Genomic DNA, 13,681 nt, shown 5'->3' with positions numbered 1-13,681 from the left:
CACTGTGCCACTTAGCTGCCTCATAAGTATGCAGTGCACATTAACAAAACAGTGGTGAAAATAGACCGGAAAAGGGAGGAATCTCCTTTTCCCTAATTCTCCCGCACCCACGGGGAGAATCATTGGCCTGTTCCTAGCACTGGGGTAATGGAATTTTAGGTGGTTCTAGGTTTAACTCATGGAAAATCCAAAGGCAAGTCATTATATCCTCTTCCTTATTTGCCTTGAACCCTGGGAAGAAACCAGTCACGTGTCTCTTCCATTCTCAGGAAGTCCATTGAAGGAGTCTTGTCTCCAACTTTAAGGGTTTCCCTCCATCAGATTACAATAGTTTATGACTAATGGGGTCAGAATTTGGAGAATATGGAGCGACAGGATATGAACATAAAGCAACTCCAATGACTAAAGCCTCATTGTTATGGATGCTATGACTAGTAAACAATGAGAAAATTATATCTTTGACCTTGAAGAATCTTCTTATATCAGGCCAAACCTAAGCTCCACTTTTTTCAAGAGAAAATGAATATCTGAAGAACTCGCTTTGTCTGAAGTTGGCAGATATGGCCCAATCTCAACCCTTGAGAATGACTACTCTAATTTTAAATATATGGGTTTTTTATCACGACCATTTCAGGAAGTTCACTGAAGCCTTAAGCTGTTCCTGTAAAACAGCATTGTCTTTACAAAAGAATCCACTCTTCAAGCCTTTGTTATGGAGGGAAAGAGTTTCCATTTTTCCCTCATCAGTCAAGGGCAGAGTGCCCCCCAAATCCTCTCCTGCCAAAAGGTTTCATTTGTTAAAGTAACTTTATGTTTATATTATCAATGCATCAAAGTGAAAACACTTGAAAATAGAAAAATGCCCAAATATTTGGATGCTCTCTGAATCATGGCTTGAAGTGCATTATTTTGGTGCTTATAAGCCTCCATTCCATCTCAAAGGCCACATTTTCCAGTGACTTCTATCCTAGTGGATTTGAGAAATGAGCAGGTATTGGGCCTTTAAAAAAAAATTAGACTTTTTTTTTAAGTTTGCAAACATCTAACCATTGGCATTATTTAATACCAATAAGCGTCATTCTGTGTCTAGATGACATGCCAGGACCTGGACAGAAAGCATTTGCTATCTTAAGTAACTTAGTTACTTTAAAGAACGAATCTAAATTAAATTCCCTTCCTTCTGCCCAGGAGTACTTAAATCTATGGTTTCTGAACATGGTTGGGGTTTTTTAAGACATATTTTGGTTACTGTATTTTAATATAGTTGATTTCCTCTGAAATTGAATGTAGTTTATTTTGTGCATTTAAAAAAACACAATTCTGAGAAGGGGTCCAAAGGTTTCACTAAACTTCCCAAAGGGTTTGTGACACAGAAAAGGTAAAGAACCCCTGGCTTAGAAGAATGCACATCTCTGGGCTTCTCATTTTAGCCTACAGAGTTTTTCTCCTAGACTTAACTCAAGAAAAAAGATTTAAACACCTGTCTAGACAAGACCATTTCCTGGGCCCCAAAGATATAAAAACTAAAAAAAAATTTAAAGATCTCTGCTCCAAAGAAGCCTAATTCTGAGTCCAAATTCCCTCTGCAAAATTCATTGTGGTAGTCTTAAAAGTTCATTTAACAACAACAACAAAAAAGTTAAATTTTAAAAATATTTTAAGTTCATTTAACAAACCTCTGTGGAAGTGGGTGACTAATTAACCCTACCCCTTCCCTATCCCTTCAACTAACATCAATACCTCAAGGCTTCCCTCAATGAGTTCAGAAGTGATCACAGCTCCAGGCCTTATATTTTCAGGAGTGAAAATGGAAAAAAGAGGTTTTTATAAATCTTTTTTCTTTATCTCTTTTCCAGAGTTAATATTCATGCAGATCCTTGAGTATACAGACTAACTATTGATTACATTTTTCAGCAATGAATACAATAAACCCTAAGTTTCACAAGAGCAATCATATCTTGAACTTGATCAACATCCTTTTAAATGGCCACATTAATAAAAATCAATGAGGTTGGTGTCATTCAAGTCTTTCCTTAGAGAGTAAAGAACATGTATCTAATTCAACATTGATATTTTCTTGTCAGACCACCGGAATGACAGATAGCCCTAGGAATGGTTTGGACCTTCACATTAATGGATCTCAACCCTGATAAAAATATGGCGGATGTCTTTAGCTGGCAAATTCTAGGTCAGGGAGAGAAGGGAGAGAAGAGAGGAGAAATTGACTCTTATTTGCTAATAATGAATGAAGCCCCTAAACCCAAATCCAAAAAATCAGGCAGAGGTTTTCTAGCCATCTTACCCATAGTTGGCTCCATTATTCACACATTGCAGACATCCACTTTGATATCTCTTCTTCGAACAGGTGTTCTGGGGGCCAAAGGGTCACTTCAGAACCGTAGTTACAGAGATGTTATTATTAAAGCCTACACATGTTATATTCAGATCACTGGGTGATATTTTGAACCATTTGGAGACCAGCCCTGTTAGAGTCTCTCAGTACATTTTTAAGCAGAATTATCCTTCCAAATCAAAAATTAAAATAAAACAGTCTGCAAGTTCCTGGAATACCTTGTGTAGTTCTGCGCATGCTTTAGGGACTGAATAAAAGCTGATTCATATTGCCACCTTTGGCAGACTTAATTTTCCCCCATTAAGGTTCACAGATGTTTCCTAATCTGTTTTCATTTGAACTTTTACAATTCAATCAACCCCTGCCAATCACAATTCAGAAATGCTGTTTTCTTCCTTTCTCATGAATCCGTTGTAAGTACCTCCACATGTTAATGCAAACTTCTCTTGGACCTGCAAGACACCACTTCACTATGGGAATGGCTTGTGAGTTCTTTTGTGGAGACTCCTTCTTTAAACGTGATTAAAGACTACCCACCAGCCTTTTTCTGGTTTCCTATTTTTATCCATGAAGTTTCCATAGGATCCCAGGACTTAAGTCTGGCCAAAACCTTAGACAGAGGTCATCTGGTCCAGCCCTCTCATTGTACAAATGAGGAAGCTGTTGCTTTGTTTTATGCAGGGAACACTTATATTTGTTTCCTCTTTGGTAGCTAATTATTAAACATATTTCAGAGCACAAGTCTTCCCAGAAAATACCTCATCTATGTCCTTTCACGACCTGGTACAGTAGGTTTTGCTCTGTAAAAATCAAAGTGTGTAAGCGGCTGAGCCAAAAAAGTCTTCTAAAGAGGTTTATAGTGACATCTACTTGGCCCCACTATTCCATATTGATCTTCTCAAGATTGTGGCCCTGGGTGTAGAATGTCACAAATACTGTTAGACTTGGTGGATATGGAAGTTCATTTTTGTTGTTGTTCAGTTGTTTTAGTCATGTCTGACTCTGTAACCCTATTTGGAGTTTTCTCGGCAAAGATACTGGAGTGGTTTGCCATTTTCTTCTCTAACTCAATTTACAGATGAGAAAACTGAAGCCAGCAGGGTTAAGTGACTTGCTCAGGATCACCCAGCAGGTGTCTGGGGTAGATTTGAACTCAGGAAGAAGAGTTTTCCTGGCTCCAAGCCATGTACTCTATCCATTGTGCTACCTAGCTCTCCTATGTTCATTTTACCAAATTCCTTTTTTCTTTCTCTCTTTTTAAAAATCCTTGTTGTGACAAAAGATGGACAACTGAGCAGGGAACAGATCTATTTAGAAATGGATTTGGTAAGAAAGAAACACCCAAAATAACAAGTATGAAAAGTAGATTACTCTGTGGGTGCAAGCCCTGTTTTGCCCCCTTCTTCATGTGGTAAATCCCAAGAATAAAGACAGCCAAGAAGCATTTATTAAGTGCTAACATTAGACCAGGCAAGGCGCTAAGCAAAGGGGATACGAAGATCTAAAATACATTCCCTGCTTTCAAGGAAGTCACAGTCTGATGGAACAGACATTGTACAAACAGCTGTGTCTATACAGAACATATACAGTGCAAATGGAAGGTGAGTTCAGAGTTGGAAGCAGCACAGTTTTCCTGGATTATTAAGTAGAGATAGGAGTAAAGTTGAAGTCTAGAAAGGTCTGAAGGGTCAAGCAAGATTTTCTATTTGGTCCTGGAGGTAATAGGGAGCCACTGCAATTATTGAGTAGGGGGCTGACGATGGGCAGATCTCTCTATAGGAGGATCATTTTGGCAACTACATGGAGGAATGAAATTGGAAGAGACTTGAAGGAAGGAGAGCAACTAAAAAGGAATCCAGGCATGGGGTGATAAGGGACCTATCCCAGGATGTAGCTCTTTGAAATAACTTTTCATTGTGAGGGTGGGGGTTCAGGGGAATGGCTAAGGAATATTGTTTCCCCTGCTGATTTGTTCCGTTCTGTCATTCCCAGTTGTGCATCACAAAGTGCTTAATAAACTGGAAATTTGATCTCATCAAAAATTTAAAGCCAGTGCCTAAAGCCAGAATCCTTTTTAGGGGATGTGAACTGATTTGGGGAAAGTTTATTTCAGAAAGTTCAGTGACGTGATATGCATAATCTCATCATTAGTGATCCTAAAAGTGAATCTAACTTAGGAGGCTCTTTAAAAGGAAATTTAAACAATCTGGTCACATAAGATGGCAGTGGTAGCTAAAGAGGCCACGGCTGATAAGCTCCAAAGGTAAATGGACATTTAGAAAATATAGAAGCAGGAAAAAAGCAAGAAAACAAAAGATGTGCACCCCCAAGCCCAAAAGAAGCTGAGGCTTGCCACAAAATAGTAGGACCATCAGAAGAAAAGGACTGACTATGCGCAAAGTAGAACCACACTGTGTGCCTAGGGGGAAATGATGTAACACTGACAAATGAAAAAGGGAAAAGGGGAAATACCCAATACTCTATTAAGAAGAATGACTCATAGACTAGAAAAGGTATGGGGAAGGCATGGTTAAGAATTCATCAATGGGGGAGGGAGGGCACCAAGGTGGCTCAGTAGATAGAGAGCCAGGTCTACAGGCAAGAGGACTTGGGTTGAAATTTGACCTCAGATATATCTTAGCTGTGTGAATCTGGGCAAGTCACTTAATAACCCCTTTTGCATAGCCTTTACCCTTCTGTCTTAGAGTTGCTACTAAGACAGAAAGAAAAGGGATTTTGTTGTTGTTGTTTTAAAGAAATGAATCTGAGTTTCCACAGGGAGGAGAGGTCCTTCTCTAGGAAGATACCACATGTAAGCCTAGACTGAAGTGGGGGGGGGGGTGATTGGGGGGAGGAGGGATAAGCAGTATTTCTATATTCAGGAATAGCACTGATTTTGGAAACATGAGTTCTGGGTTCAAGACTCAGGGCTGCCACTTATCAAATGTGTGACCTTCAGCACATGTCACTCAAGGAAGTAATTCTTCATCTGCAAAATGAAGGAGTGGGACCAGATGGCTTCTGAGGTCCCTTCTTCCAAGTCTAAAATCCTATGAAAAGAAAGATTTTTCCATAGGATTTTTCCACTCCTAAAAAAAATAAATAAATAAAGCAAAAGCACTAAAGCTTTCTTCTAGAATCTAGCCTAGTAGATTCAGTCTAATGCTAATCTTCAGAACCCAAATGAGCATGGTATATTAGAGAGATCTCACAATGTCTGCCCTTTGTATACTGTGCCCGGGAGACTAGAGAAGCTTAGCAGGATTTTGTTTTATATTACAGACTGGGTGAGCCTGCTAAATCAATAAATATTGCATCCATAAAACAGTAAATACTAGATCCATGCCAACCAACCCGAGACTTCACAGCAATTGTTAAAGACCTCCTGTCCTAGCAGTTCCTTGTTCCTTCTCTCCCCATCCCCACCAGCTTTCAAGGACTCAAAGGACCCTGGGAGCGGGGGGGGGGGGGGGGGGGGGGGGGGGGGAGGGGGGTGCCGCCTTCTGGTGTAGAAAGAAGCTCAAGACCCGAACCCCTGTCCATTTCAGAATGGATGCTACAACCAATGTTTAAGACGTTAACAAATAAAGAGGGGGGGAGAAGGGAAAAGAAAGAGAGGGACATAGAAAGGGGGGAGAAAGAGAAAGGGAGAGGGGAAAAGGGAGGGAAAGAGAAAGAGAGGGGGAGAAAGAAGGAAGGAAGGAAGGAAGGAAGGAAGGAAGGAAGGAAGGAAGGAAGGAAGGAAGGAAGGAAGGAAGGAAGGAAGGAAGGAAGGAAGGAAGGAAGGAAGGAAGGAAGGAAGGAAGGAAGGAAGGAAAGAAGGAAGGAAGGAAGGAAGGAAGGAAGGAAGGAAGGAAGGAAGGAAGGAAGGAAGGAAGGAAGGAAGGAAGGAAGGAAGGAAGGAAATTATGACTATTATTATTACATAATACGCAGAGTTTGTTAGAATTTACAAAGAGCTTTTATCACAACCCTGTGAAGTTATCATCACCATTTTACAAACCAAAATCAACTACCATATCCCACCACTTTATACTAATAAAAAAGTCAGTATATGTAATAATGGTTTGTGTGGAAATGAATCCTATTATATGCTTACAATTATTGCTAGTCACCACAGATCCATCACACAAAGAAGCAATGACCTTGATTAGAGTTTTGATTGACTGAGATTAATTCAGGCCCTTTAATGTTCTAATATATAACAATATATAATTATTATATAATTACATATATTACATATAACAATATATAATCTAAGAGCAAACTGGAACATCATTGTTGTTGACTGACCCCATGAGGTTTTCTTGGCTGAGATACTGGAGGGATCTATCCATTGCACCATCTAGTGCCCCAAATCAAACATTACAATAAAAGGAAAAACCAAAGAACCAAAAAGGACCTCACCCACAACTATGATGGCGCCCATTATCAGCAAATTCAAATCCTCCCTCTAATACACATTAACTTCATGACCAAGAATAAGCCAGTCATTCTCTCTGAACCTAACTTTCCTCACCTGTAAAATGGGAATGATAATACCTGTGATACTAACTCACAGAAACAAAGAGAATAAAGCTGGTAAAGCACTTCATAGATCTCAAAGTACTTTATATGTGTCCATTTACGTATTTGACTTATTTGTATTTCTTTTACTTAGTTCAATCTGGCCAACTCAAGGAAAATTCAAGTCACTCTTAACTTAAAGGTTGGAAGTGCTCATCTACTCCAACCCATAACTGAATAGGAATCCCCTTTACAACATCTTCAGCCATTGGTCATCCAGATTAACCTTTGGACAGCTCTAAGGATTAGGAAATTAGTCCTTACACCAAGCTTAAATCTATGTTTCAGCATCTTCCTCTCCTTGATGCTCTTTGTGCCCTGTTGGGTCAAGGGGAACATTTAATCCCTCTTTCATACAGCAGCCTTTCAGTTACCTGAAGATAAGCTCTAAGGTTTCTCCCTGAATCTTCTCCAGGACAGACACCTATATCAGGGGAGTTAGGAGGCACAGCGGATAGAGCTCCAGACCTGGATCCGGGAAGTTTGTTGCTTAATCGTGTCTGAGTCTTTGTGACCCTATTTGGGTTTGTTTGTTTGTTTTTGATAGATATACTAGCAAAAAGATACTAGCAAAGCAAAACAGCTCATTTGACAGATGAAGAAACTGAGGCCAGCATGGTTAAGTGACTTGCCCAGAGTCATGCAGTTAGCAAGTGTCTGAGAGTGGGCTTGAGCTCAGGAATATGGGTCTCCCTGACTCCAGGCCCAACACTTTATCCATTGTACCGACCATTCAACTGCCCCTGAATTCAAATTTGACCTCAAATACTTGCAAATCATTTAACCTTTTTTGTCTCAGTTTCCTCAACTGGAAATGAAAATCTACAGCATCCACCTCCCACAGGGTTGTTACGAGGATCAAATGAGATAACTGTAAAGCACTCTTATAGCACACTGCCAGGCACATAGTATGCATTATATATTATTATTATTATTAATTCCCCTTTATTAATCCTTGGTCCCATTCACCATCCTGTCTGCCCCCCCCCCTTTTGATGTTCTCTAGCTTATCTATGTCTGCTTAGAGCAAGTAATGTTTTAAATTATTTTTAAATAATTAATTATTTTAAATTATAGATTTTAATAGTAGACCTTCCTAAAGTCTCTTCAAGAGATCATTTCCTCATTTCATGTAAGACCACTCGGTAGTCTGCCTGTGTTCTGGTTGTGTAGCTGGAGAAGCCAGGGCTGAGAGCTACGTTACTCACCTCGGGTTGCACAGGAAGTCAGCGAGACTGCTATAAACAGAAGCCAGAATCCCTGGCTCTCGGTCCTTGGCTGTATCCATTAGTCACCCGGAAACTGAGGAGAAGCAAAATACCACCCCAGTTCTTCTGCACCTACCTACCAAATCACCTAAGGATTTCTCTATTTTATTGCTGCTTGCATGCATAATGTCATCTGGTTCTACCTCTATCTGCTTGTATGCTGGAGACCTCAGCTTATTTCCCCCTCTCTGGCTTTTTCCTTCCGCCTTTTTAGGTAAGGGCTTCTCTGGTGGAATAATGAACAGGGAACTACCGTACAAGGTAGAAAGAGGATGTTCAGGCACCCACCTCTGACCCATGCTAACTTCTCTGTGCCCCATGCATCTCCTTCTGACTAGAAGTTGTCATGAGGGCGCCATTTTATGTTGGCAGAGGGGATTTCCTCCCTTGGAATTCTCTCTGCTTATGACATTGGAGATCTGCTACAAAAATAAAAACAAAAACCTTAGTTGTGCTTAGGAATATTCTGCCAAAACATCTTTTCTGAGGCATTCGATCTTGGCTTTTTCAGTCACACAAGTGCACCAGCCTAAAGCAAACCTTCAGTAGAGTTGGCCATCATGAGCATGGCTTGCCCCAACGCCTCCACCACACACCTACCAGGAAAATGAGTCTTCAGAGACTAACGTCCTCTTTCACCCTTTTGCACATGGTGACTCTCACACTAGCAGAAAACAACCTAAGCTACTGATGGTCTAGTTCTCCACAGGGAAGCAGTTAGCCATCATTTCAGGACATTTATTCCTGGCTCTCCAGCAGTTTCATTTAGTGAAATTTACCTCCCATTTAAGGGTGTGAACAAACTTTACAGCTAAGTTCTCCAATGAGTCTTCCATCAGCTTCACAGGCTTACAGGTGGAGAGTCTTCTTTTTTTGGGGGGGGGGCAGACTTCTTGGGAAAGGGAGTTCTTTTGAGGTCAGTTCCAAGGCAGGTAGTGATTATTTATTGCTTCCTGAGCATGACTCCATGTCTTTTCTTTTTTAAAACAGCAAATATGCCAGAATATTATCCTGACCAGTTGGATGATGTTGTGGATTTTATTCACAACACAATCAAAAGACTGAAAAGGTCACCACCGGACAAACAAGCGGAATTATTTCCTCGGCGGGAGAGGAACAGACAAGCTGGAGCAACCAACGCCGATAGGAAGAGGCAGAGGGGACAGAGGGGCAGAAACCGGGGCTGTGTCTTGACCGCTATACATTTAAACGTGACAGACTTGGGTTTGGGTTATGAAACCAAAGAAGAACTGATTTTTCGATATTGCAGCGGATCTTGTGATGCAGCTGAGACCACATATGACAAAATATTAAAAAACTTAACCAAAAAGAAAAGGCTGATGAGTGACAAAGTTGGGCAGGCCTGTTGCCGGCCCACCGCTTTTGACGATGACCTGTCATTTTTAGACGATAATTTGATTTACCATATACTGAGAAAACATTCCGCTAAAAGGTGTGGATGTATCTGACTCTGTTTCCGGGAGACGGCTATGTATTGCATTCCTGCTACAGTGCAAAGAAAGGGACCAAGGTTCCCAGGAAATGTTTGCCCAGAATGGAGAATGAGGACCAAGGATGAAGATGAAGGAGGAGAAACAGGCAGAAGTCAGCCGTCATGGGAGCCTGGTGGAGGGAGATCCAGCTACAGATGGCTGGATAGGAGAGAGAACGGCCCTCTCATTTCTACAGGAAAGCAACTTAAAGGCATCACAAGCACAGGGCTGGTGTTCCTGGATGGGTGTTGCCACTGGCATTTCATTTGGTACAATCCACTATCACCTAGCATCAGCTCGGAATGTGCCGAAAGGACACAATCACTTAGTCTCCTGTGGTTCGTTTTCACATGTTTAGTTACACCAGTCAGAAGATGCTGGTGTAAACTCGCGTGGCATTAAGAGTCATTACTGAAAGTCAGGAATTTTATATTTTTTTTTCTGTCACTCAGTTAGGGCATACTTATCCCCTCCTCCCATGTTCCCTTCTCCCTTCCCCCCCCCTCAAAAAATATATATATATACAAAACAAACAGACACTAGAGACAGCCTTTTCACTTTGCAATTGAAGCCTAAGGTATACTTGGACAGGAATCTAATGGTTCAATGATTTTGAACATAGTGTGTTGGGTGGGAAGAAATTGGACAGAAACTAACAGGCTGTTTTCACTGACTAAAGAAAACCTGAAAGTATTTTTTTTAAATATATACTCTTGGAAAAGGAAAGGAGTTGTGGTTTTAAGCAGCATATATTTCTAGGAGAGTGAGGGGGAAAACAAGCCCAGATGCACCATGGTGTCCAAAGAGACGGACAGGTCTCTTTCAGTTGGACAGATATCACATCATCACTACATTTATACTTGGTCGCCAGTGGCCAGATAGACTACTTGATGCAATGCATCCATTTCAGATACAGAAATATATAGAAGATATTTATTGAGATTTAAGTTATTGTTATTTATTACAGTTCACTAATGAGTTTCTTTTTTCCCCTTATTTATTAAAATTTCTTTTTCAAAGGTGCCAAAGTGTAACGTGATTGCAAAATACAAAGAAAGAAAGAAAAAGAATCAAATTGGGAACAAGGGTCCATGCTTTTAAAAATGTTAACAGTTTTTGGGTAGCCAAAAAAAAAAATCACTTACTTTACCTTTTTCCACAAAACTTCCTGGTTAAATTCTGTAAGTCTACCTGTTTGCTGTCCATTTACCTAAAAACGAGCAGAGAAGCAATGTTTCTGAGGGACCCCTCCACACACACCCCCTTTCTCAGATGATTTCCGCAATCAGTGAGCAGAGCCCAGTGGCACTTGGCTGTATTCTCTGTTGCTCCAACTCAGAACATACATGCCATCATTTCCACTCTGTGTTACATGTACGTAAGCTTTTTTTTTCCTTCTACATATATTTATCTACAATATGCCTAAATATATATATAAAAGGCATAACACCTTTTAGTAGTTAGTCCTGGATTTTAATGTCGACTAAAAGGTAAACAGTTCATGGTCAGTAACAGCCAGAGTTCTGCTACGATCCACCAAGAGTCATTCACACGACGTTCCAATCTCTCCACCAAACCAAACATCTGATTTAAGAAGGAAATATTCTGAGCTAGGAGCCAGGTGCTGACAAATGGTCACCTTCCCAAAAGTAGATTGCCCTGTTTCCCCCCAAAAGCTTTTTGACTACAACCTCAGACCAGTAAGAACCTCAACCTCAACCAATAAGTTGTTCCTTTTGTGTAAAATTCCTTTAGGGTAACACAACACGACTGAGGAAGTCAGAAAAAAGCACATATGTGGCTGGATTAAAGTTCCCTCTAAGATTCTGGGAGATGGAGTGGAAGAAAGGATGGGGATGGCCATCTTTGCCAGTGTCCCTAAAGTGGGTTTTCTGACAAGCTAATTAGGATGTGTTTTCCCAGAGAAAATCAGCGTCGGGCCCCCTATGTTGTCGCTTTCATACTTGTTTTCATTTCTTCAGAAGAGAGGTTTTATTTTTTTAATCAAGAAAAGACACGTGGCTATTAATAACAATGGTTTGATGAGAGTTGGGCATTCAAATTGGCTGCCAATTAATTAGCCATGCTCCTTTGCAAATCAGCCCAAGAGCTACCAACGATAAACCTTGTGAGCCCCGAATTCTCCTCCTCCCCACCCGAGCTTGGCCCTTTCTGCACCTCTAGATTGGAAGCCCAGGATAGGATGGACCCATCCCTCCCAGCGGGATGGGAAAGCCAAGCCATGGAACTCTTCGAGGAGACAAACCTGTTTGTTAATTCTCTGTAAGGTTTCAGAAGTGTACCCCCAGAGTCACCCATCTTGCTAAATGATCAACTGGGTGCAGAGTAAACGGCTGATTTCTTTTTTAAAGTTTCAGCCGAAATTAGCTTGCAGCCTTAGAATCGGAGCCCTTGCAACATTTCAGGGGGTGCTACGGGCAGATTCTGTGGGTGCCCTCCACACCATAAGCAGGTTTCAACTTTTGCAGATCTCAATATAACTGATATACAAAAGGGTAAAGTTTGTGATTTTTCATCATTATTATTCTAATTATTATTAGTAGTAGTATTACCATCTAAAATAGGAGTGCACTTCTTTTGGAAGTTCTGATTTCACCTCTGATCTATGTCTCAGTCATTTGTGTTATACAACCAAAGTTCTCTACAAACTTTATTTTTGTACAATATCATTTTGTAACTTTTTACAAATAAAAGCTCATTTCTATCGTTCTCTGTATTCTGTACTTCCTTATGGTGCTGCCTCCTCTGTGGGGGCTCTGCCCCATGTTCCCCCCACCTCAGTTGAGTATGCAACAGATGTTTAAATAGCTCGCCCAGGGGCAGCTGGGTAGCTCAGTTCATTGAGAGCCAGGCCTAGATACAGGAGGTCCTGGGTTCAAATCTGGCCTCAGATACTTCCCAGTTGTGTGACTCTGGACAAGTCACTTGACCCCCATTGCCTAGCCCTTACCACTCTTCTGCCTTGGAGCCAATACACAGTATTGATTCCAAGATGGAAGGTAAGGGCTTAAAAAAATTAAATATCTCCCCTACCAGGAATTACTGCTCTCTGATCCTCCCTTGGATTCCTGCTACTGTGCCCCCCAAAGGGATGATGCTAGAGTAATTCCACAGTGCAGGAGGGCCACAATGGGGAAAGCAAGTCCTGTTTGGATAGATAAATCTCTGACACAGTTTTCTTGGGAGAACCTATGACATCACTCCTTCCTTTGGCAAATAGCATGCTAGAAAGGAGTAGCATTAGAGCTGGGGCTGGACCTGTGATTTCATTAGTTTAGAGAACACCCCAAAGAGGAGAATCTGTTCCCTGAAAATGACAGGCTTAGAGAGTTGTCTAGAGCACCAGAAGGTCAAGTGTATTGCCCAAGGTCAAAATACTAATATGTGTCAGAGGCAAGAGTTGAACCCAAGTCTTTTGGGGGAAATTAGCTCTCTCCACCATCTTCCCTGATTCTCAGTTTGCTCCTCTGTAAAATGGGGGAGTTAGACCAAACCATCTCTAAGGACCCCTCTAGTTTCTAATCTGGGTCTTTTAGGTGCAGTGGACAGAGTGCTAGGCTTTCTTTTTTACAATCATTTTTACATAAAATAGGAAATCGGGACCAAATGGAGACTTTCAAATTCTGTAAGTTAATCTTCCCCCCTCCCCACGCAATGAATCTTAGCTGGGTAAGAAATGGAACTAGTGGGGCAACTAGGAGGTGCCATGGATGGGGCAGAAGGAATTGGGTTCAAATGTGGTCTCAGGCACTTCCCAGGCAACTCTGCTTGCCTGGCCTTTGCCTTTCTGTCCTGTTACAAAGTTGTTTTGTTGAGTTGTTACAAGACAAAGGAAGGATTTTTTAAATTGAATTAGTACAGGCTAGATGATTTTTTTCACATTATACAACATACAAACCTCCTTTTCATTATCTTCGTTGCTTCTAATGATACCCTCTGGGGGGGGGGGGGGGGAGTCCATCTCATTTACTTACTCCATG

The 13,681-nt window shown here is 41.1% G+C and overlaps 1 protein-coding gene across 1 annotated transcript in view; it reads left to right on the top strand.

Moving 5' to 3' along the window:
* Positions 1-12,410, top strand: part of GDNF (glial cell derived neurotrophic factor) — a 38,889-nt gene extending 26,479 nt beyond the window's left edge. The window contains exon 3 of the mRNA XM_001364807.5: positions 9,178-12,410. Coding sequence (XP_001364844.3) covers positions 9,178-9,656 — 479 coding nt within the window. The 3' untranslated portion in view covers positions 9,657-12,410. The remainder of the gene's footprint in view (positions 1-9,177) is intronic.
* Positions 12,411-13,681: the final 1,271 nt, after the last annotated feature.

Source organism: Monodelphis domestica, chromosome 3 (genome assembly GCF_027887165.1).
Source record: "Monodelphis domestica isolate mMonDom1 chromosome 3, mMonDom1.pri, whole genome shotgun sequence".
Classification (NCBI taxonomy): Eukaryota; Metazoa; Chordata; class Mammalia; order Didelphimorphia; family Didelphidae; genus Monodelphis; species Monodelphis domestica.
Note: the sequence above shows the minus strand (reverse complement) of the source record. Positions and strands in the feature narration are given on the sequence as shown.